The sequence below is a fragment of the Geotrypetes seraphini genome, chromosome 5 (genome assembly GCF_902459505.1).
Source record: "Geotrypetes seraphini chromosome 5, aGeoSer1.1, whole genome shotgun sequence".
In the NCBI taxonomy this organism is placed as follows: domain Eukaryota; kingdom Metazoa; phylum Chordata; class Amphibia; order Gymnophiona; family Dermophiidae; genus Geotrypetes; species Geotrypetes seraphini.
Window position 1 is genome coordinate 140,467,796 of NC_047088.1, and position 25,799 is coordinate 140,493,594.

At 41.0% G+C, this 25,799-nt stretch overlaps 1 protein-coding gene across 2 annotated transcripts in view; it reads right to left on the reverse strand.

Moving 5' to 3' along the window:
* The window catches only part of KLF7 (Kruppel like factor 7), a 278,953-nt gene that overhangs the window by 18,158 nt on the left and 234,996 nt on the right, over positions 1-25,799 (reverse strand). The window contains exons 3-4 of one of the 2 annotated variants that reach the window (XM_033945074.1): positions 22,931-23,025; positions 21,298-21,421 (exon numbers count right to left, since the gene is read on the reverse strand). In XM_033945074.1, the coding sequence (XP_033800965.1) occupies positions 21,298-21,421; positions 22,931-23,025 (219 nt within the window). The remainder of the gene's footprint in view (positions 1-21,297; positions 21,422-22,930; positions 23,026-25,799) is intronic. The other variant, XM_033945075.1, reaches the window with a different exon arrangement.

Consider the following 25,799-nt stretch of genomic DNA (forward strand, 5'->3'; position numbering starts at 1 on the left):
ATTTAATTTGCACAGTAAACAGCAGATCCGTGGAGTTTGAAGCGCTGAGAACAAATCTAAGATTCTTTTGATCAGTAACCATTCAGCCTCAATATGTGAGGTACAGAGTCATACAAATACTTAAGAGATAGCCTCTCATCCTATTATAAGCTGTCATCTAGCTGAGGACATCAATGTGCTTTAAAGCACATGTTTTTACACAAACAAGAACACAAAGCAACGATGTCTATCAGTATCATGTCTGGTCCTTTTTGACAGCGTGATAGTGGTGGTGTGATTTTATTATTCTTTATGAGAAAGTATCTCTTATTAAATCACATCATTATGCAATATTACAAAAGACTTCAAGAACACGCTTCTGAACAATAATAAGCAATGAAGAACAAGGTGACAATGCTTTCTACAATTTAAGAGAAACCTCCCATCACTATCCCACCCCACCCGCCCATTCTAACCTCTAGAGTCCTCTCTCCCCGTAAGAAAGATGCACCTCACCTAAAGCTTCAAATTATTCAGCAAACAAGATAATAATAACAACTTTATTTTGTATACCGCAATACCATCTGACACACAGTGTTAAAAGTTCCCAAATAAGGGTTCAGAGTCTTAACAAAATATTTTCTAGACATAGTACCTGCATGCTCAACAGACATTCTACCTGTGCATAACAGCTCATGTAGCCAGTTCTGCCAAAGCACCAAAGGCAGTGCTTGATCATTCATCCAACATAACAATATATAATTTAGCTATTAAATATGCTTGATGTAAAAATAAAGTAGAAATGTGCTCACTTTCACCCACATCACCTATCATATCCTGCTACAGAATTCTCTGTGGCAATTCTACACTCATCCCAAATGGGTCCATAAAGTCTGCCATAATGCAGACATACCCAGGCATTCTCATATGTAATGTTTAAAAGTACCCTCAACATTTACCACTTTGAAGATATGTCCCATCAGTCAACACTCCCATTTTACAGGCATGAGAGGGGTGAATGTACAAGTGGAATAAACATTTAAAATGACGCTCTCTGAGTTGGCTGCTTTCCACCAAGTTAGATCTACCCAGCAATCCTTTTTGGAGGTCCTCAGCAATAAAGTCGCCAAAATCTCATCTCCATAACTCAATGACCCTATGGAAGAGCCACGGATTGTTTTCTTGAATCCTTCATAATATCGACCCACCAATCCCTTTCCGATGACTGGAAATGGCTTATTTTCATCAAAACCTGACTCTTCCAGGCTAGACCTATATTGGGATACCAAACTATACACATAAAGGGGCATAATAAAAAAAAACATCTAAGTCCCCTTTTGGCCTAAGGCCTTAAATGTTGAAAGTAGAAGCAGGGAAAATGTTCATTATCAAAAAAAACATCCAAAGAAGGTTTTTTTAAATAATGGCCTGTCTCTACGTCCAGCTATTTAAACGCCCAGACCACCACTACGTCTAAACTTATACCATATATTCAACCTAAAAAAAGCCTAAGCCCCAAACGTACAAAACAAGGGCTTTTAGGCGAAGGAGGAGCCAGTCCTTCGCCTAAAAGCTGGATTCTGTAACCGGTGTCTGTCAAAAACAACACCGGTTACAGAATCCACCCCCCTCGACAACATCAGGGCAAGAGGGAACCCAAGCCCTCTTGCTCCGCTAGCCGCGACCTACCCCGACAACATCGGGGCAAGAGGGAGCCCAAGCCCTCTTGCCCCACGATCTCCCCCACTTCCCCCCCCACGATCCAGCCAAGAGGGAGCCCAAGCCCTCCTGGCCCGTGACACCCTTTAACCCCCACCCCCCACAAAAATATGGGCAGGAGGGATCCCAGGCCCTCCTGTCCTCGATGAACCCCCCCACGACCCTCCCCCCGAACCCCTATTGGCCGCCCCGCCGCCCTCTCCACCCCCACCCCCTTCCTCGTGCCTAAAAAAAAGTTGGTCGGACGGACGGGTGCCAAGCCCGTCCGTCCGACAGGCCAGCCATCATGGGAATGGCTGGCCTTAAGGCCTGATTGGCCCAGATGGCTCAAACTCCACCCACAGGTGGGGCTTGAGGTGCTTGGGCCAACCGGAATTGGTCCAGTTGTCTTAGGCCCCTCCTGTGGGCGGGGCCATAGGCATATGGACCCAACCGGCCCATGTGCCTATGGTTCTGCCCACAGGAGGGGCCTGAGACAACTGGGCTGATTTTGGTTGGCCCAGGCACCTCAAGCCCCACTTGTGAGCGGGGTTTGAGCCACCTGGGTCAATCAGGCCCTAAGGCCAGCCATTCCCGTGATGGCTGGCCTGTCGGACGGACGGGCTTAGCACCCGTCCGTCCGACCAACTTTTTTTAAGGTATGGGGAAAGGGGGTGGGGAGGTTGTGGGGGTCGGCGGGGGGTCGTGGGTCAGCGGGAGGGCCGATAGTGGGTTCGGTGGTGGCGGTCGTGGGGGGGTTCATCAAGGGCAGGAGGGCCTGGGATCCCTCCTGCCCGTATTTTAGTGGGGCGTGGGAGTTAGAGGGTGTCACGGGCCAGGAGAGGTTGGGCTCCCTCCTGGCCGGATCGTGTGGGGGGGAGGGGGGAGGAAGATCGCTGGGCCAGGAGGGCTTCGGCTCCCTCCTGGCCCCATCGGAATCAGCCGGTAAGGGGGTGAGGGTGCCGCTGGGCAGGAGGGCTTGGGCTCCCTCTTGCCCGATTGTTGTAAGGGGGAGGACTCATCGCTGCAGGAGAGATGGCTCATCTCTCCTGCTGCGATGATGATCGCCTACACCCTTCAGAACTGCGGCACTTAGAGGTGAGCATCGCTGGCAGGTTATACGTAAGTCAAAACGTATAAGTGCTGACTAGGCAACCTGTCAAATGTTTTGGTTATACCTGTTGTACGCCTAGGTCTAGGTCGGCCCACCTCCCGCCTACTGCCCGCCCTTTCCCCTCCTCTAAAAACGTCTCTTTTCTCTCTGTGCGTTTAGAGGCAGGGGAAAGGCTTAAGTTGGTTTTAGATATTTCTAAAACCAGCTTTGATTATGGATACTTGGACGATCAGGCTTTTTGAGCATCCAAGTACCCATTTAGGCCACTTTTTAGACTTTTTTTTTTATATTATGAACCCCATAACATTGCAGTTGCAAATGCTGAAACCAATCACAAGTCTACATAAGCGCATTTGATCATATCACAATCTAAGAAGATAGCTAAATCTTCCTCCAATAAATGGGTCAACATTCTTTAAATTGTAATCAAGACCTCTGGTTTTCTAAAACAATCAGGTGATTGTGCAAGAAGGCACAAGAAATTGTGCAGCAGATCTGCTCCTTAAAACATATCATTTGATTACTGAAAAATGTTAGTATATTGCATCAATGCAAGTCTTTCAGTGATATCCCAATAAAAAAACCTCCCTCAAGACAAATCAAAAAAACTAGGGCTGCAGATTTAACTCAATAATAACACGATTAACATATTAAATTTTTAAAGCCAGCTAAAATATTTAATTACAATTAACACAGCAGGCAGAAAAGGCTGGTTCTTCCTGACTCAGAAACAGAATGTTACATAAAGCTTTGATATAAATGCCTGTTTTGGGGTCCTGCAGCCATAGGCTACCCTTATCCCTCCCCATGAAGCATTTGATCACACCTTGCTCCACAGAGCTGCATCAACAGCACTGTTCAGTTGGCCCAGTGTGGGGCCTTGAGCATCTGTGCATGCTCAATGCCAACTGGCTGGCTTCCATCTTCTCCAAACAAAAATGCAGACAATATACTCCATAAAAAAGTCTACCAAGACAATGATCATAATGTGGAGCAGATATATATCACTTCAAAGGTTTCAAAATGTGCATTCACAAATTCTTTAAATAAGGATATATTGACTGCTTCAGTATCCTAAAAACCTTTAACTCTTATTATAGTAAATATTCATATGTGGACAGTGGAGCATTTATATCCCCAACTCATTATAGAGTCCATCTATTCTGTGGGGTTTATCATAATCATTGGTCAACCACCTCCACCTTTAATAAATATAGTATTAAAAATCTTCAATAAATATTCAAAATCACTAAAGCAGAAACTGGATCTCATCTACTCTTTATCTCCTCTAGAAATTACCCGATATCTTCTTGTAATACGTTTTTTGTAATTCTTTTGTAATCTGCCTTGAACCACAAGGCAATGGCGGAATAGAAATCTCTAATGTAATGTATATTTATTTAAGGTGGAGGTGGTTGACCAATGATTATGACAAACCCCACAGAATGGACTCTATGAGTTGGGGATATAAATGCTCCATTGTCCACATATGAGTATTTTCTATAATAAGAGTTAAAGATTTTTAGGATACTGAAGTAGTCAATATATCCTTATTTAAAGAATTTGTGAATGCACATTTTGAAACCTTTGATGTGATATATATCTGCTCTACATTTCCATCTTCTCCACAACAGAAAGTGTGGTGGGAGCAGGAGCCAGCTGGCCTTGAGCATGTGCAGATGCTCAAGGCCCTGTAACAGGCTGGCTGTGCAATGCTGGTAATATAGCTCCTACAATCACCGTCCCAAGGTAACCTCGATGCCAGTTTTCCTGGGCCACCCAGTACAGAGAACTCACCCCATGGAACCCCCACTGCTGTTGTTTGCCTGCTCCATTCCTGCCAATAGGTGAGCCTTCTTTTCTTTCTTTCTTGGGGGGGGGGGGGGTGGAGGGTTTTTTTCTACAGGGAAAGAATGAGGGCCCATGTAAATGGAAGGGGTAGACACTGGATAGAATTGGAAGGGGGGGAGAGTATAGAAAAGGAGAGGACAGATGTTGGGTGGTTGGGTAGAAGGCAGAAAAGGAGGAAGAGAAGACAGATATTGTTACATATTGCATATATAGGTGATATTTTTTTATATGGGATAGAACAAAGAAGATCCAGGAGGGCAAAGAAGGGAGAGGCATATTTTAATCATATGATTAATCATGATTAAAAGTTTTAATTGTGTGATTAATCATGGTTACAATTTTTAATCTTCCTACAACTCTAAAAAAAAAAACCCCAAAACAAAACATCACAGCAACTTGAGGGTGTATAACAATTTCAAATTCAACTATTTTCTTTCTAGTTACTGCTCTTACTGGCAGACCTGCTCAAGCGGACACATTCACTCAAAAATATATGTGCCTTTCATTCACCCCTGAAAGCACCTCACCTGCCTGAGTGAGAGCACTGCATCACTTCAAAGCTCTTATTACTTCCTGCAGCAGTTTGTTTCCAGTTCAGGCCAAGGTTTTTCACTGCAATAGGACTTGAAATCTGTCTAGCAGGGCGTAAAGCCAGAAAAAAATCATGTCCACTATAAATATTGTAACCTAAGCCACCTATTGTGCTTTCCCTCTACTTTCTTCCCCATCTCTTATGCTCATTTAATTTGTAAACTGCTTAGATAATAAAATTTGAAAGGCAGTATATCAAATAATAGTGAACTCTGAACAAAAAATAAAGGTGAACTATAAATACTTTTGAATCAGTTAAATTCCAAACTGCTTTTGGGGCATGGGGCATGATTTTACTATGACAATATGAAAACTTAGCTCGCCAAGACAAAAAAAAAATATATAAGAGCCTTCGCTCTCTCTCTCTCACCTTCTAAGCAAAAAGAAAGGACAGGCATGGGGCAGCCGCAATGAACCCTTGAAAAAGCCAGTGTTTCTGGCAAAATGGGCCCCATTGGGCCTTGGCTGCCTACATCTGTTAAGATAAGTGATTTTGGTGATTTAAAGATGGGATATGTATCCAATTATGAAGTATTGATTTTATAAATAAGTATCAATAAAAATCTAATAAAATTTTAGGATCAATGAATGAAACGTGGAACCATGTCAGACTTGAACTGAGGTTTATTCCTGATCACCAAGCAGGTTTCTGAAATCCTTTTCTTCTCATATCCACAACCTATATATTGAGTGGTGGAATTATCTTTGTATTTTTGGATTGTTTCCATTTGATCCCCTTACCATCTTTTTTGGCTATCAATGGCTTACTTATCTCTCCCATTCCTCACTATGATCCCCAGACCTTACTCACTTGCAGCATGGACCTAATATTTCCCTTTCATCCCCTTCCTCACTCAGCCTCACTCAATCCCACAATCTTTAGGCCGCCCTACTGCTCTCCAGCTGGAATGAAGAGAATGGCAATTACCCATGTCTGTATCTGCCATTAATTGGCTTCCTCTTTTGGCTGATACCACATAACCTAACACCAGCACCATGGTTAAGATTACCAGATTAAAGACTCATTGGGAGAGACAAATTCTGGTAAATGCTGCTCTCCTTTTGTAGGTCAGAGAGGGAAAGGCTGTTCTTTGTGGGAATCAAATAAAAACTACTCCCCTCTCCCAATGATGTATTTATTTTACAAATTTATATCCCTACATATGATACAAATAGTACTAAATAAAAACAAAAGCTGAAAATCAGCAGAAAATAAAACTTATATGACCATACTTCAACCACCTACAGAATCTGTTCATTATTAGTGCAGATGGAAAAATCTACCTAAAATAATGTACTTCAAGACTTTTTCAGAAGACTAGCAAAGATGGAATAGATCTTAACTGACAGGGTCATGAATTCTATACATTTGATCCTGCTACTTTAAAGAAATCACCTTAAGGTCCTTTGATAAAAATTAAGGAGGCAATTCCAAGTTTATCACATTTTGCTATTGTTCTGCTGTTAACAAAACAGTTTTATATATTAAACTGTACCTGCTGTAGACTGCCTTTGGTGAATCTCTCATAAAGGAAGTTAATAAATCCCCATAAATAAATAAATATTAATTGGTGCCTCTATTTAGATGCACTGATGATGAGTTCTGGGCATCAATTCTGTAATGGCATCTGTGCACCAATATTAGAAAATATTAATATGATCGACCTAATTATACTTTTTGGTGGGCAAACTTATGTTCTAGCTACAAATATGAAAGAATGAATGCTGAAATTTTAGGATATAGTAGTGCTTTTGAAAGGGTGTGGAGCCCATTGGCATAATTTATTGAATCACAATAGCTGTCATGTAGCTTTTATTTTTATCTGACCTCCTTACACATCCAGGGTGGGAGGGAGGGAGTTGGGAAAACATTATAATTATTATTTATTATATCTATTTTATTGGAATTATAAATGTGGTTTTATTTTTATTAGTTAAGGGGAGGAGGGGTATGTGAAAATGTTTGTTTTTGAAATATTTGTATATTTAAAGTGCTTTTGTTTGATTTTATTATGTTTAAATTCACTGTATTATTAAAATCCAAAGTTGAATGCACACTCAATTTTTTATCCTAAGATTATTTAAACACCAGTTACCACTCCACAGTCTTTTATATTTTTTCTTCATGTCTACTCTCCATCCTCACCCTTCCCTCAGTGCTAAACAAAGTTTACAAGGTGGGGACAGATTAGGTGGTGGGGAAGTATTGGGTAGCATGGGGGAGGGTGTTTATGAATAATGGTGGTTTAAAATATTGTTAATAGCATCACAATTGCATAATGTTTTAAGTGAAATTCAGTAACTTGGCACTTACACTTACAGGTCATTTATATGTGTCAGAGGTGACAATATTGGCAGTTTCATGCATAAGCACACTAGACACTATTCTATAGTGTCATGCTTGTGTACTTTAGCACATAACTGCAAGGGGCGCATATGTGGGTGGCGCATAGGTGGGCTATGGGTGTGTCTCCAACTTATGTATGGAACTTAAGGAATAATACATCTTATTACTTTCCACAGCAAACTTAGGAGTACCCATTTATGCTGTCACAGAACTGATTCCCAGTGCACAGCATAGGTACATTTAACTGGAGGTGCCAAAACGGATCCCCTCCCATGCTTTTTTTTATGAGTCATCACATCAGCTTTGAAAGTGATTATTCCAGGTCACTAATTCCAAAGTGAGACTGTCACAGTATCCTTGTAGTGTTATGTATCATTGTAAAAGCAGTGCTTTTATGCTACTGACTTTTTGACACTGGTCACACCTAACTAGCCAGAAACTGCCTGCTATAGCACTTTATTCACTAGCAGAGCAGAAATCAAATGTTCTAAATATATGTAAAAGTCTGTATTAGCTCTTTTGAGTTTCACAATTTTTAACAAGCAATATGTTTCAAAAATGCACAGAAACCAGCCCCCATTCCTCACACACTGCCTTGTCCGCATTAGATGCAAGCAACAAAGATTTGTTTATTTTATTTAAAGTGCTATTTTAACAGATCAATGCAAGGAATAAAAAGAAGTGATCTATTCACATAGGCAATTTTGTTAAAGCTTATTTCTGCAGGTAAAGCACAGTTTTACTGGTGTACTAGTCAAAATGAATGAACGTTGCCCTGTACAAGTCCTAAAGAAAGAGAATGATTATTGGAGCCACTTTTTGACAGCTGGTGCTCTGGTAGCAGAGATTAGCTGCAAATTCTTATGTTAACTAATTGGAGCAGTAACAATAACTAATGTCTTCCTAGCCAGTTATTTTTAAAATTATAATATTCACCATATTATATTATTTTAAATTAATGTAAAATTAAATAATTATTACAAAGTATACCTTTGGTGTTAAAAGACAGATTGAAACTAGATACATGGACTAGTAGTCCAGGAGATGAAATAAAGGAATGAATACTTATTGAACAACTGATTTCTTTACTAATTCCCCCTTTTAAGAAGCTGCATTAGGCTTAGCATTTTTATCACCAGCCATGGTGGTATTAGCTCCGATGCTCATAGAATTCCTATGAGTGTCGGAGCTAATACCATCTCAGCCGGCGATAAAAAAAACCCTAACGTAGCTTTATGTGATACGAGACTAGTCCCTCTTTTCCTAACTGCCAGATCAGCCATTCTCTCAAGCTATTCTCCCCTTTCTCCTCTACCTCATCTTTGAAGTTCTCCAAATCTTCCCATAAGCTGTGCTAAGCCTTGGCACCCTGGTCAGCTATCTCCAAACAGCTTACAGGATATGCCCTCGCTGTTTTTTTTAATGGCATAATTGGTTCTAGTTCTCTGTATTAGAGAATGACACGGGGAAAAAATCTGTCCCCGTCACCGCCCCGTCCCCGGCCCACCATCCTCTGCACCGCCCCGTCACTGCCATTCCATTCACCGCCCCGTCACCGTCACTGCCATCCCTTTCACTGCCCCGTCACCGCCACTGCCATCCCATTCACCGCCCCGTCACCGTCCCCGCAGCATCCATATAAGCCTTAGTACTCTAATATTTAGCGTATTCCATTCTTATAAATCAAAGTTCCTGCTGCTGAACTAGAGAAAGAGATGTTCAGCTGGCAGGGCTTTGTTTATAAATTTTTATTAACACAACTAATATACCACCATAATGTTTCCGACAGAGGACAAGTATGCAATAAATGCATTTTGCTGTTTCAATGCCAGTGCTCAGCAGAACAACAGACAGCAATATGGACATTCACCTTATGTAGTACTTTTTTAATATATAAAAATAGGCAAAATTAGTTGTTGTTTTATCATTATATTTTCTTGCCATTATAGTATTCTTCATTGATCATTTTTCTTTTTAAATTCAAAACAAATTCAACCTATCTTGTGTCCCAGCATGAATTCATGTTTCACTCAATTGGCTGTTTCAAGGGAATTAACCCTCCAACTTCCATTTGCAAAAATACCCAATGTTGTTCCTTCTATGAGCAATATTTAAATTATGAGGAACAACATTGGGTATTTTTGCTGAATTGTGTGACACCATTTGGGCTGAACATGAAGATTGAAAATGCCTGGTTAGCCCTGGACAGATGATTTGAACAGCCAGGAGCCTGTCCTGGCCATTTAAATCATTTTGAATATCTAGTCCAATGATAACAGAATTAGGGTGATTATAGAAACATAGAACTTTGTTGATCACTAAAAACAGTGGAGACTAAGGGTCTATCAAGCTCAGCATCCTGTCTTTGACACTGGCCAGTCTTGGTCTTTGGAACTGCCCATTGTGTCAGAAGCAATAGGGATTAAGTGACTTGCCCAGGGTCACAAGGAGTGTAGTGTAGCTCTAACCACTGGATTTAGAAGTTGGCTTCTTTTGGGATCTTTAACTCATCATCGCTAGGACTCGAATCTGAGTCCGTGGCACCTAACATAGAATGGAATTAGTATGGCAAAGTAATGAAGAATGGTCCAGCAGCCCCCACCCTCCCTCCACCTCACCTTATATTCGTTCCGAGTTTGCCGGCTTCCTTTTTCCCTAGCCGCACGCGTTCAAAAAGCCGTGCATTTAGCCAGCTCCCTCCCTCCACCTCACCTTAAATTTCGAGTTTTCCGGCTTCCTTTTTTCCGAGCCGCACGTGTTCAAAAATCCGTGCACGCGCGGCTGCGCGAGTCAATCAAACTTCTCCTCTCCTGCAACTTCCCGCTTCCGGTTGCGTCAGAGGAGAAGATTGATTGACTCGCGCAGCCGCGCGTGCACGGATTTTTGAACACGTGCGGCTCGGAAAAAAGGAAGCCGGAAAACTCGAAATTTAAGGTGAGGTGGAGGGAGGGAGCTGGCTAAATGCTACGGGCGGGCGGGCGGTGGCTGCGGGGACTGCGCGATCCTTGATGCCTCACTGCGGAGACAAGACCATTCACCGCCCCGCGGGCGGTGAATGGCCTTGTTCCCGTCGCCGCAGCGACTGCTAGTTTTCTTCCCCGTTTTCGGCGGGTGACCCGCGGCTAAAATGCGTTGGCCGCGGGTAAACCGCCACCGTGTCATTCTCTACTCTGTATTAAAGTATTTACAGTAATTGGCTATGGGGAACCACATTAAGATAGGACTGCTTTTTATATGGTCCTATTTATGCAGTTAACTGGCCAAGTGCTGACTCCACCCCGACAACACCCCCAGAATAGCCAGTTTTCAGTGTGATGCTAGCCAGTTAAACAGAAACAGAAAAATTAAGGCATGTAAAGACCATATGGCCTATCTAATCTGCCTATCCATGCCATCTACCCCTCCTCTCAGAGATCCAATGTACTTATCCCAAGCGTTCTTGAATTCAGATTCATTTTTCGGCTCCACCACCTCCACTGGAAAGCCATTCCATGCATTCACTACCCTTTTAGTGAAAATTGGCAACTTGATACTACTAGACAACGCACTTTTTGCTTCGCTGCCCTTACTTCTGGTACTCTCCACATTCGAGGCAAATTATCCTTTAAAACTTTTAAAGTTGCCCTTTAAAAACCTGGCTGTTCAACTCTACATTTAAAATCAATTCGGACCCAACTTATGCTTGGATATCAGGTTTCAAGTTTATTAAAATTTTTGATTAAATGCAAATCAGAACTTCTAAGCGTTTTACAAATTGTATTAAAAAGGGGAAGACAAAACAGACGAATATTCAGTTAACAAAACTTGACCAATACAAAGAAAACAATAGGAAATAAGGGGGAACTACAAAATTGAAAGTAAAGAGTACATAGAAGGTAAGCCACAAAAGGGAGGGAAAACAATCAAGATTGTTGAGCAACTCTGGCAATATTCAAGATTTTCCTCCTTTCTTTCATGTCTCCTTCCTTTGCTCCCTAACCCTCTTGACCTTTTCTTTATTCTCTCCACTGTCAGGAATGCATGTACTCGGTCCTGCAATTGTTTTAGTTCTTTTCAAATGAATATTCACTTTAGATTGTAAATCGCTGAGATCTACGTGATAGGTTGCTCACTAGAGATTATAAATAGAGAATGACACGGGGAGCGATCCCCGCAGCGAACCGCTGCGTGGCTGCGGTTTGGCTGCGGGTTATGGTGACCTCATTAGCAAATCGCCGCAGACGCGGGGACAAATCCTTTCACCGCCCACAAAAACGGTGAATAGATTTGTCCCCGCAGGCCAATGTCCCCCCTTCTAGGAACCGCTATTTACCTGTGTTTCACCTGCACGTTGCCGCATTGACTCCGCCCCCCAATATACTGGCTCCTCATTTGTCAGATCAACCCTTCCTGCCAATAGAACCCGCCCCCCCCCGACGATCGCCGGCAGGAAGGTGCTCAGCCCTTCATGCCGACAGAACCAGCCCTCCCCAACGATCGCGGCAGGAGGGTACCCATCCCCTCCTGCCTACCCCAACCCCCCCCTACGGCCCTCCCGACGATCGCAGCAGGAGGATATCCAACCCCTCCTGCCAGCTCCCCAACAGCCCCCCTATGATCACTGGTAGGAGGGTGCCCAACCCCTCCTGCCGGCCCCCCCAACGGCCCCCTATATCGCCAATAGGAGGGTGCCCAACCCCTCCTGCCGGACCCTCCCCCAACAAACCCCGCCATCCCAAAACACCACCCTTAGTCTTACTTTCCAAGTTGGACCGGACAGCTCCTCGCTCGTCTGGCCAGCAGGTCTGCCTCCGTCCAAATGAGGCGGGCCCGCCCCTCCCCTCCCCTGCCTAACCCACAGGATCCTAGGGCCTGATTGGCCCAAGCACCTAAGGCCCCTCCTATAGCGGGAGTGGCTTTAGGTGCCTAGACCAATCAGGCCCTAGGATCCTGTGGGTTGGGCAGGGTAGGGGCGGGCCCGCCTCATTTGGACGGAGGCAAGCCTGCTGGCCATACGTGTGAGGAGCCGTCCGGTCCAACTTGGAAAGTAAGACTAAGGGGGTTCCGGGGTGGGAGGGTTCGTTGGGGGGGGGTCCAGCAGGAGGGGTTGGGTACCCTCCTGCCGGCGATCTTAGGGGAGGCCATTGGGAGGACCGGCAGGAGGGGTTGGGTACCCTTCTGCTGCGATTGTCGGGAGGGCCGTTGGGGGGGGTCTACAGGAGGGGTTGGGTGCCCTCCTGCCGTGATCGCTGGGGGGAGGGGAGACTTGCAGCCGTAGCTAAAGAAAAGTATTTAAAATCGTACCCGTTTGAGGCTTTTATATATGCAGCGGTGACGGTGACGGGGCGGTGAATGGGGTTGCAGTGGCGGTGACGGGGCGGTGAATGGGGTGGCAGTGGCGGTGACGGGGCGGTGAAGGGAATGGCGGTGACGGGGCGGTGCAGAGGATGGTGAGACGGGGACGGGGCGGTGACGGTGACCAATTTTTTCACCGTGTCATTCTCTAATTATAAATACAATCAGCAATTTCTATTGTTAAAAGTTAAGAAACAGACTATACTATCTGTGCAGACTACTACAGCTATAAATACAGCTGCTTGGTACTGAATTCAGGTACATTTTCACTGCCCTCCCCCCTCCCAGAAACTATTACTACTACTACTATTACTATGTATCACCGTTGCCTCAGAGGATGCAGTATTTAATATTCATAAAAATGGATTCACAGTTTCAGAATTTACTTCTTTAGTACTTCTATGAGGAGTAATTCTGGAGTTCTTAATAGTTCAGATTCCCCTCCCTGTAGGACAAAGTTTCTAAGTACCACATGGCCTATAGTAGTTTCAGGAGCACTGAAAAACCTCAAGCACTGAAAAACCTCAAGTTTCAGGAGCACTGAAAAACCATATGATCCTTTTAGTTAATTCCCTCAATTTTGGGGTTGTCAACTGTCAAAAAAGAAAAAAAACCTACTCTGACACCAAGTCAAAATTTTTTAAATACTTATCATGTAAATTAACCACTCAGCATATCAGTAAGAGTTAGGATACTCCAATACTACAGACCACAAAAGGAGTCATATGATATTAAAGATTTAGCCATGAACTAGCCAATGACTCAAATTATTCATCATCACTTATTGTCAAGAAACTAAAAAGCCACACCCACTGGATGATGGAATCTAAACAAAACTGATGAATGCTATCACTGAGGAGGCTTTGTCTCATCCCTCCATCAATTCTCTTTAAATAGACTGATGGCCAGAAGAGGGGGTAAGGAACTTATGGCTCCTTTTACAAAACTGCGGATGGAGGTTTCTAATGCATTGAAGCATTTACGTTGCTGGCCTGAGGTAGAAACTTCTACAGCAGCTTTGTAAAAGCCAGCATTAGTGATTTTTTTTGTGTGTGTGTGTGCTTTGTACAAATTCCAGAACTTAAAAGCTAGATGTTGTAAAAAAGAGGACTTTAAAAAAAAATATAGGCCTGATATTTTAAATAATGTAAACAACCAAGAGAGGCTTCTGGCTATTTAAATTTCTTGTCCGGGAATAACCAGGCATATTCAGTGGTAATTAATTGGATCGTGCTGCTGAAAATGTCCCCAAATGTCCCCATACCACAACCAGCTATTTTGGGGGAATTCCAGGAGTAAAGTCAGCACTTGGTCAGTTAAGTACTAATATTCAGCACTTACCCAGCCATGGTAAACAGGACCGCATAAAGTCAGTCTTTATCTTTATGTGGTTCACCATAGCCAGGATCAGTGCTGAATATCACACTTAACCAACTATGTTTTCATTACAACCGCATAACTGTAAATTCAATGGTGGAGATTGGAAATGGCCCAGCATTGAATTTCTGGGGAGAATGCCGACAGCAATCAGCAAAACATTCATCACCACTGGATGTATATTGACCCTATGTATTTAATGCTATGGTCAACATCCAAAAGTAAATCAGAAAAAATCCTAGGGAAAAGGCAGAGAATAGAGATATATCATCATAACTCCTTTGTGTTTAGCAATTCACTTTCCTCTGCAGAAGACATGATGGCTATAGAGAAGTAATACTAGTCCCCTTTGATCAACAAAAATTAAAAAATGAATAAACAATAGAGGAGCTGAGAGAATCAAGATGGCGGACAGCAGTTAGCAGAACTCTGATCGCTCCGATTTCCTTGCCCGATTACCTCAACTTTAGAGCGACGTTTCGGCTGTTCTGCTGCTTCTCTCCGTTTTAATTTTGTTCTTTTCCTACTGGCCAGTATGTCTCATACAAAGAGGAAGGGAACTGTGAGAGCCATGCAAACTTCTGATCTTACATCTTCCCCAGCTCAGCCAACGCTTCAGCATTTTTTTGGGCGTCAGACCCCAGCCCAGTATGGATCGACTTCCGCTAAGCATACTTCTTACCTGTTTCAAAAAAGAATTCTGTATCTAATGGAAATCCTTTCCGACGAGAAAGGGTCACGAGAACTATAATCTTTCTCCACATACAAAATTTTAATAAAATTCAGATCCTCCTGATTGAAAATCATGATAAATGTTAATATTTGAAGCAAAATGGCATATGTGCATATCTTGACAATTACTAGTTGGTGGCGATGTCGTTTAGGTGAGGTGGCCTGCTGGGTGTAGTCTTTATTGAAATTGACAGAGCTATACAACAGACAAGCTTTGTACAGTTTTTTTGAAACTGAAAAAAAACAAACAAAAATGGTTTTTGTGGTATTTTCCACAGAACTCAGCTGATTCTTATAAAATTTAGTGTGTCATGTCCTTAATGAAGTTGATGTATAATGTAAATATTTCTCATTGAACTACAGCACTACCTTGTGAAAATGAATTGTGCCAATCACGTGGTAATCACGTGATGGCACCGTTTACAGAATCATAGCCATGTTCGAAGTAGGCACTGAAAAAGTAGGCCAGGGTTTTACAGGCCTACATTTCCACCACCTACTTTCAATGAGCATCACATCCACAGAGGTGCCTACATCAATTTCTGGTGTAAATCATGTCTACTTTCGATGTAGGCACCAATTGGCGCCTCTATGGACAAGAGTTGGACACTGGTCTTTGTAGGCGTTTTAACTTTTTTTAAAAATTGATTTTAAACAACACAGTCACGCCATTTATCACTAATTAAAGCAATAAGTTAGGCTCGGAAGGGTGCCTACCTCCACCTAACTTAGGACGCCATTTGTAGAATCGGCCTCTTAAGACATATTACATTACCTTAGTGATTTCTATTCTGCCATTACCTTGCGGTTCAAGGCAGATTATATAAGCATTGTCATGATACTGCTAATACATAAGGTGGATTACATAAGAATTGTCAAGGTAGTTTAAGGTGGATTACATAAGAGTTGTCATATTGCTAAATAAATAAGACAGATATCATATGAGTTGTCATGATATTTGGAAATACATAAGGAGTAGATTGAACATATATTTGGAAATACATAAGGAGTAGATTGAACATTTTTTTTTTCTGAGATAATCTGGTTGCGTTATATAGGTTTTATGTATTTTTTGAAGAGTAGGGTTTTTGTTTCTTTTTTGAAGGTTTTGTAGTCTGGTCGATGACAGCAGATTGGTGAGTTGTCTGTCCAGTTTTGCTGCTCTGGTGGCCAGTAAGTTGTCATACAGTTTTCTTCATTTGACATTTTTGGTTGGCGGATGTGTGAATAGTGTGTGGGTTCTCCTGTGTCTGGTTGATGTGGATTGAGTTAGTCGGTTGTTCCAGTAGGTTGGGCTGTATCAGTTTATAACTTTAAATAGAAGGCAATGGAATTTGAAGTGTATTCTTGCTTGTATTGGGAGCCAGTGTGAGTCGTGGTATGCCTCTGTGATGTGGTCGTATTTTTTCAACGAGTTGATGAGTCTTAGGGCTGTGTTTTGTATTGTTTGTAGTTATTTTATCGTGGTTGCTGGGCAGGGGAGATATAGTATGTTGCAGTAGTCTATTAGACCTAGGATTAGAGATTGTACCAAAAGTTGGAATTGTTTTCTGTCGAAGAATTTTTGAACTTGTCTTAAGTTTCTCATAGTTGTGAATGATGTTTTTATTATTTTGTTGATTTGTTGTTGCATGGTACAGCCTCTGTCACTCAATACTCCAAGGAGTTTTAGCGTGGATTGTATGAAGACATGTGCATCAAGCAGAAGTTATATCCCTCACTAATTTACTGGGAGAACTATATGGGCTATTTCAGTCTTTTTCAAATGTCTTCTACTGTTGCTTTAACTGCTAACTAATCATTTAGTTCTGTTTCTTTGTTTGTTCTCCCTTGATGTGGACTTGAATGTTTTAATGTGTTTAGTTCTATTTTTCTGATGTTCTTTATTCTCATTATTCCTTAATGGTTTTGTAACATATTGATAATTTCAAATAAAAAATGTCTTCTACAGTATTAACTCTCCTTTAGTTCCACTGGTTATATCTTCTTCCTATATTCCTTTCTAAATCTCCTGCATTCCCACTATTTTCTGTACACCATTCCCTCATACCTTATGTTTTGAAAACAGAGATGCCAAATTACCTAGCTCCAGGCTGTGATTTTGGAATAGTCCTGGATTTTTGACCAGCACCAATGTCAATGGGCATGATCAGGCACTACAAATCCCAGACCGCTTTGGGATGTCAGTTCAAAACCAGGACCCCACCAAAATATCCAGCATGAAGATGGATAACTTGGCATCTCTGTAAAAATGCTTTCCATTCCCTCTTTGGGAATCTAGCTTACCTACCTCTCGGCCTCTTTCCCCTTACTGCTTCCTCTTCCTTTTTCTTCTGATCTCTTAACCCTTGCTCAACTCTCTCTTTCTCTTCTTCATATCCCTATATCAGTGGTTTTTGCTTTCCTTTCCTCAGCACATATTGTCACCCAGCCTTGCTTTCTGCATGATCCCATTATGCAATAGAGTTGCACTGCATTGGCAATATCAACCTTGTTATACTTGTCACAGAATTATCAACATCTCTTCCAATATCCAAACAGAGCTTTGCTCCCCAAAATGAGTTGTATTTTATAACATGTTCTTAGGGGTAAAAGAGACTAATGGTCTTGTGTCAAGAAGCACCTGCTGTGTATCCCACTTTTATTGTGCTAATTCTGTTACCACCAAAGAGTAGAGCTAGGTCATCTTTATCTTGCTGTAGTTTCCCACTAGTATGTGGGAGACTAGCTTCTGATACCAAACACTTGGTAAGTGCAGACACACACAGATTGCATTACAAAGCATTTCTTGTCTCAGGAGAGATTCAGGGCTGCATTACAAGATGATAGCTCCTCTTCTTCAGTCTCTCTTAATGAGATTAGAGAGAGCTCGAGTACATCATTACATGATAATGTTCAGATTCAATCGTTAGCACGGCCTAAGCTCTGTCTCTGGATTTCAGCTTTTATTGGATGGTAATGTCATTGCTGTCGGATAAAATTATATAAACAGTCCACCTTTCTTCCAACTTTTTATTTAAATAAGAAATTTTCATTCCTGCATGGAAATTTGATTTGATTTCAAAAGACACAAAGTTTAAAATTCAATAAAAAGAAGATGGAGTAGCATAGGCAGGGGAGAAGAGATTACAGTTTTGGTTTGAATGTATAAAGATTAATACACATACACATAGATATAGTTACAGATAGACATAAATAAAATACTGAGAAACTGTGATGACTCGTGTACAGGTCACATTTGGGATGGTGGGGGCAGTGATATAACAAGAGAGCATCTCTCTCTTGTTCCTTCCTCCAGTACTGCGGCCAGCATCATCTCCCCTTCCCTTCCCTATGCAGTTGCTGTTAGCCTAGCTCTTCCACAGCTATTCCAGTGGTGCGGTGTACTAGTCTAGTGTTTTCCAGAACAGTCCTGCTTCATGCACTGCTGCATTTCTTGGGGAGGGTGAGATGTGGCAGCACTTGATAAAGGACTGTTCTGGAAAGCCCTATGGCCATGCACAGCACCATTGGAGCAGCAGGCCAACAGAGGCCACATGGGCAAAGGAAGGGGAGAAAATGATGTATAAGTTGCTTCCCTGATTTTTGATTTTCAAATGTATTCATAAATTTTGCAATCTATATATAAGTATTTATGGTGTATATCTATAACTAAATATAATGCATACAAATGTTTAAGCAAATATTTAGTTATTGAATATCATGAAAAAGATATGTACATTTCTTTTTCATGATGTTCAGTAACTAAATATTTGTTCCCAGAGATGCTGTTTAGGCAAACCAGGGACAGAATTGCAGTATACACAAGCATACATCTACATTTCCCTGGGAGCAGGTGTAAATTTGAATAAGAGCTCTGGTGCATTATTACTGGGGATGAATCTAGAAGTTTAGTTTATAAGAGGGCACACACAAGTGTGCTGCCTTTATATAACATCAAAAATTCAACAAATATTATACTCTAATCTAAGCCTTAGATTTATATACTGTGTCGTCTCCTGAAGTAGGGGCTCGACTCTGTTTACATAAGACTTCAATAAACAGGGAATCAGTTTAACTAACCTATGAATTACTAAACAAAAGACAATTAACACTCCCTTAGTACCATTTCCCCAAAACCAAACATCCCAAATCAACTTCTACTTGTACATTCCAAAACTGGTAATGCTCTATAATATATTTCCAATTTATGGGGACCTTCATACCTACCAATGGCTATCAGAGATTATGATGACTGAAGTCCCTGAACCTGTCAAATCTTTGTAATCATAGGTCCACTAATAATTATGACAAAATTATTTTGTATTTGTCTCTGCGTATCTGTAAACTCTTCCCTCCTACACCCCCCAAAAAATTCTGAATCATTGATTTGACTGTGTTTCAAGCAGTCATGAACTAAGACTCCCCCAGTCATTAGCAGCAGTATACAGTAGAAGCTTTCAATAAATAATAAGATAATCAGAACTTCCAGATCTAGAGCACTGCTCAAAATCCAGTTGTTTCAGTTTTCAGAATGAGAGTTACAAGTAATGCTCTTTTTGATACACATAGGGCTCTTTTTACTAAAGAGTGCTAGCGTTTTTAGTGCGAGCTAATCACACGCTAAACAAAAAATACTAATGCAAGTTCTATGAAGGCGTTAGGGTTTAGCACGTGCAGAATTGTAGCACGCTTAGTAAAAGAAGCCCATAGACATTTTTTTTGTAGTACACAAGAATTTTGACATACTGTAATTGTTAGTGAAGCTATGATTACAAAGATTTGGCAGGTTCAGAGACTTGAATCATAATAATCTCCGATATCAATAGGCATGAAGGTCCCTAAAATTCTGTAAGAAATTTATTAGAAATTTTTATTAGAAATATATTATAGAACACTATCAGTTCTGGAATGTAGAAATTGATTTGGTCTGTTTGGTATTACTGCATATTCCTTAGAAGTATATTTTTGGTGAATTTTTGATGTTATATAAAGGCAACATATGTGTGTATGTCCTTTTATAAACCAGACTCCTAGATTCATCCCTAGTGATGTGCCAGTGCTCTTGTATAAATTTAAACCTGCTCCCAGGCAAGTGCAGATGTATGCTGTCTACTGCAACTCTACCCCTGGTTTGCTCAAGCAGCATCTCTGGGAACACCTATGGATATATCATGTAGATGCTAGGTTCTGAATGCCTATCTTGATGAGTGCTTACACACATATAATTTTATGAAGCAATTTTATGCCTATAATACACTTTGCATTTGAGAAATACTTTATAAAATTACCCTTGTAAAAGGCAGCGTTGATGAATATTAAAATTCTAGAGATCTGGCTCCATACGAAGGGGTGCTGAAAAGTTCTCAGCTCAACCAATCAACGTCCTAAATTCCGAGTGTTATTTTGCCACTGTAGCTGAAAAGAGTGTTAAAATTTTGTTTCTGCAAATTGGCACTTAACAAATTAAAGTATGTTTTGATATTGTTTCAGATCATTGATTAAACCATCTTCTTGGTTAGGCTGAGAACTTTTCAGCACCCCTTGTACATCAGAATGTCAACAGAGGAGCCTAACAATCACTAAGGAGTCCTCATAATGAATTATCTCCAACCTCATGCAAGCTGTGAAAACTTCCTTTGTGGCGACTGCTGCTATACATGTGTTGCTAGGCACATGGTCAGAGGTAGAGAGCAGGGAATGCTTTTTGATAGATAATGCAGTAGCCTGCTAAATGTGAGACCCAAGCATTTTAGAAATTTTATCCCTATGGTGATTAATGACAAATAAATTCATCATTTTATCATGCATGTCTGGCTCAGAACCCCCCTAGTCTTAACAAACCATGCAGAGGTACGAGTATTCCTGGTAGCATTTCAGAAGGAAACCCAGCAAGTCAATTGCCATGAATGAGAGCTGATTTCAATCTGGGTAGTGCGAAAAAGAAAACTATCAGGGAGCATAAGAGGCCCAATTCATAACAGATTTTCTCCATAATATGTTAGGGGCAAAATTTTCCTTTACATCAGGTGGTTATGCATTTTTAGTAGCTCCATGCTACAGTAATACATACTTAGGGCTTCTTGTACTAAACAGTACTAGAGGTTTTTAATGCGGGCCAGTAGAAGTTCATAGAATTCCTATAAGCATTGGAGCATTTACCTTACCGGCCCGTGCTAAAAACCTCTAGCACCGTTTAGTAAAACCTAGGGTTAGTGACCAATCAAGTAACTGCATGTCTTAGCTTATTTGTATTTAAATGGAAGAAGCAAAATATTGCAAGAAGCAAAGTTACCTGTCGCAGTGGTTGCATTTGAACGGTTTTGCACCTGTGTGCTTCCTGTAGTGCCTGGTAAGCTCATCACTTCGTGCAAAACGCCACTCACACCCTTCCCATGAGCACTTGTATGGCTTCTCACCTGTAGAGAAAACAAGGAGCAGTTTCAACACAGCAGAGAAATGATAATCAGCATTTATAAGCACCCTATATCAGAATGCTAACTTCATAAAATGTACAATGAGTTCTTATCCTAAAGTGCTTAAGTACTAAAGGGCATATGAGGCAACTGAAGATAAAGTGGCTTTTTCTGGACCAGAGGCAGAAATTAAACTCAAGTCTCCTGGTTCCCTGTCCATTAGGTTAAGTGGTAAGACATTCCTTTAAAATGCACTATGCTTCTTGGAATAACAGTTCAGAGGAAGGAAGCCAATTACTCATCAAATTCTTTATGTACTACGTAGAACAGTTAGGGAATTTCAGGAAATGATAACTTTCTGGTAAGGCAAAATGATCTCCTGGGGTGAAAAATCAGACAGAAGAATACCTGGGGCTCATGATATAAACTTTGCTCTCCCAATGACTCTGTATGACTTTAGGCATGTAACCACATCTCAGCTTGCTCCCTGCCTCAGTATATTAGCTTTTTTTACTCTTTCTGCCTTGGAAACAGTCTGGAGAGAAATATCAGAATTTCTTTCCTTGAGGTGACTATGAATACTACATGAAATATTAAACTCGCTTGAATGGACAAGTATAAATTATGATGGTCATTTCGTTTCATATCAAGAAATAACAGCATGAAGTCATTATCTGGCCAACATCCCTGTTTCATTTCTACAAATCAGTACCGTATTTACTCCTGTCTTGATGTGATTGGAATGGTTAAACAGTATCGGTTCTAAACCTCTATTTGGCCAGGTTAGAATGATGGTGTGAAGATTCCATACAGCCTAATCCTATCAATAAGGGGCAGTGGAAGGCCTTTATGGTTGGGGAGGGGGGTGCAGAAAATCTAACTTTTTTTCCCTGCCTTCAAGATTACTACTAGTTTATGATGTTCTATGGGCCAAAATGTTAGCTGGGCCTTGGTCCTGCCTATTTCAATTGGAAACATACGTAAGAACTGTGAGGTCCATTTAGTCTGCCCACTTTCGTTATTTATTCCAGTTCTGCAAGCAGTATTGGAGCTCAATGAATAGAACAAATGCATTGATGATCTGGCGATAAATTCCCATACTATTATTTTTGTTCCTATTCTCTCCACAAGGGGACTACTCCATTCCTCAGTCTACATCTTCTCTGAAGGAATATATCATTACATCACTCCTAGATCTACCATCCCTTAGTCTCCCAAATTTTTCTAAAACTTCCTTAATAACAGATTTCTGCAGAAATTAAGGGGTCAATATTCAGCAATTGATTTATGGGTTAATTCTGGACTTTACTGCATAAATCTCCCCGTCCCTCTCCAAGTTTGGGCTGTCTTCTACATATAGTCTGGGCAGACGTCTTAAGTTTAATCAACAGTTAACTTAATAGGAAGATGAGATAAAAGTTAACTGAATACTCCTAATTTTCATCAGTCTCTGGTTAACCTTATTCATTTAAACAGGACTACATAAAAGCTGGATTCAGTAGTCCCACTTACATGGATAAACCAGCTGAAAATCTGCTTGTAGTCAATAAGAGATATGATCCGGGTAACTTTCAGCAGACTTTGCCCCTCTGAATACTGGATTTTAACTGTTTAAACAAAACAAAATTTATTTGCACTAGCTTCTTAAGCAAAATTTCATTTAAAAATAGATAATTCTAAGTAGCTTTACAGTTGATTCTTTTCCATGGTGACAGAGAGGAAATTCTGAAACGTTAATATGGACAATACAGGATTCTAATTTTAGTGAAAACAGAGTATTGCTGAAAGACAGGCATCAATTAATTCTATTTTAATTCAAGAGTACAATACTAACTTTTGGTGGTTTTTTTCTCTTTTCCCTGTAAAAATATAGCACATTATATGGTTGTAAAAAGTATCAGATTGACTACATGGGAAACCAAGCCCTTGGTAAGCCTAGTAGTGTGATGAGAACCAGGGAAGACGAGGGTTCAAATCCCAATGATGATCCTTGTGATCTTGGGCAAGTCACTTATGGGGCAATTCTATAACCTGGGCATTCATGACTGTGTGTTACACATGTAAATGTTTACACAGATACGTGTGCACCTACATGCATAAACACTAGCAGGGGGCCCAAGAGCTATTCTGTAAATACCCACTTAATATACATAGTGTGCATTTCCAAGGAGCTTCTACACTGGGGTCAGCAGCATGTGGAAAGGGCCTTCAGGGGATTCAGTGAAACCCCAGATTTATAGCCTTGCTTCCTTTTGCTATTGGTTTACTTTTTTGCTTGCTCAACTAATCAAACTGCATCAAGCAAAAAGTAAACAAAAAAAACAAAAGCAGAGCTGGAGATTTTTGCATAGCTAAGCGATGTTAGTGCATCAATCGCTTGGCTACTTTGCATGGGGTTTTAGCTAATTTGCATGACTGGATCGGAAAATGGACGATCAAGCAGGAAAACATGCGGTGAGCCGTTTTGTGAACCGGGTTGGTAATAGCGATCATCGCTAAAGATGTAAAAACAGGTTTAGCGACGATCGCTGACTTTAGTGCATCTAGCCCATAGTGACCAATGCAATCCTCCCCCTTAGTAGCCGTACAAAATTTAATGAATGAGAAAAAGTCATTTCTGAACAGGAGGCTTTACAGACGTAGGTACAGTGAATACCGCCTGTAGTATATCCAAAGAATTTCTGATGTCCTTGGCTTCTTTAGTACTACAGAAAAATGACTGAATTTGAAGGCACCTTCTTTTTACAAAAACATGGGGTGGCCATGGAAACTGCTATGGCTCTGAGTATGGCAAATCTGTATGCAACTCATTTTGAGAACACCTATTTATATAACTCTACAAAGTCGTCTTCCATCAGTATGTGGATCAGATATATTGCCAACATTTTTTGATTTAGTCTGACACTGAAGCAAACTTTCAGATCTTTAAAGACTGGCTAAATTCTCTGGATAGCCATCTCAGATATACAGCCACTATAAATATTAACACCATTACATTTTTAGATATACATGTGACTAAGGAGGGTTCTAAATTGACTACTATAGTACATAGGAAAGATACTGATTGGAATACTTATCTGCACTTCAGTAGTTGCCACCCCACAAGATTGAAACAGTCATTATCAATAAGCCAATTTCTCCGAATACACCGGAGTTGCTCCACCACACAGGAGTTTAAGAAACAAGCCAAAAAAATGTCCCAGCAGTTTTGACAAAGGGGGAATTTGGAATGGACTATTAAACAGGCATAACGACGTGCTTGTTATGCCAATCAGGATATGTTACTGCAACCTCAAGATAAACAAACTTCTGATAGACAAATCTGTGTTATCACCTATTCTGATCATGCCAAGTCAGTTGCCAACATAGTGAAGAAGCACTGGCGTATACTAGCTATGCATGAGCAATTCAAGGAGGGTACTTGCGTAGCTTATTCTTGCTCTAAGAATTTAGCGAATTATCTTACTGGTGATCATAAGACCAAGGCCAGTTTTTCCAGCCCTATGGTAGGTGAGCATCAACCACATAGGACTTGCTCCTTATGCAGCAGTTCTCTATATTTGTCCACATGGAATCATCCTCACACACATATCGTAGATATATCTTGAGACATTTTACAACATGCTTATCACAATGGGTTATATATGTGACCATTGCCCCAGGTACATTAGATATATTGTGAGCCCACCGGGACAGACAGGGAAAAATGCCTACCTGACTAAATTCATGTAAACCATTCTGAGATCCTTTGGGAGAACGGTATAGAAAACTGAATAAATATATATATATATATATATATATATATATATATGCCCTTGTAAGCTGTTGTATGTAGGCCGCACTATGCGCCAAATCAAGGTCAGACTTCAAGAACACAAAAGTAGAATACAGACGGCTAATATTACACTCCTCTAGTTACCCACTGCTTGGAATTAAAACATGGATTCTATGATATGAAGTGGTTTGTTATAGAAGTTGATTCAACTAATCACAGTTTGTTATAGAGGATGATTCAACCAATCATGGTAGGTTGAGCTCCTGCCACACGAATTTAAATGGCTTTCCTTTTCACGCGCATTCTATTTTTTCTTTGGTTTCAAGAAACGCTCTCCTTACGACTTCCCATAGATCAGGTAAGTTTTTTAAAGTTTGCTTTTCAGCCTGCTTTTTCCAGAGCCAGCTTACTCTTCCTCTCATTCGCACTGTCTTTCTATCCCATCCCTCCCCCCCCCCCCCGTGGCCCTTTTTATAGATATTACCCAATATTATCCTGTTGTTTCCTGGACACGGTTAGGGTTTTATTCTTTTCACAATTTTTAATTATTCTGTTATACCAGCGCTGTGTGTAGATTCTCCTTACTATTTTGGTTTCCCATTGTTA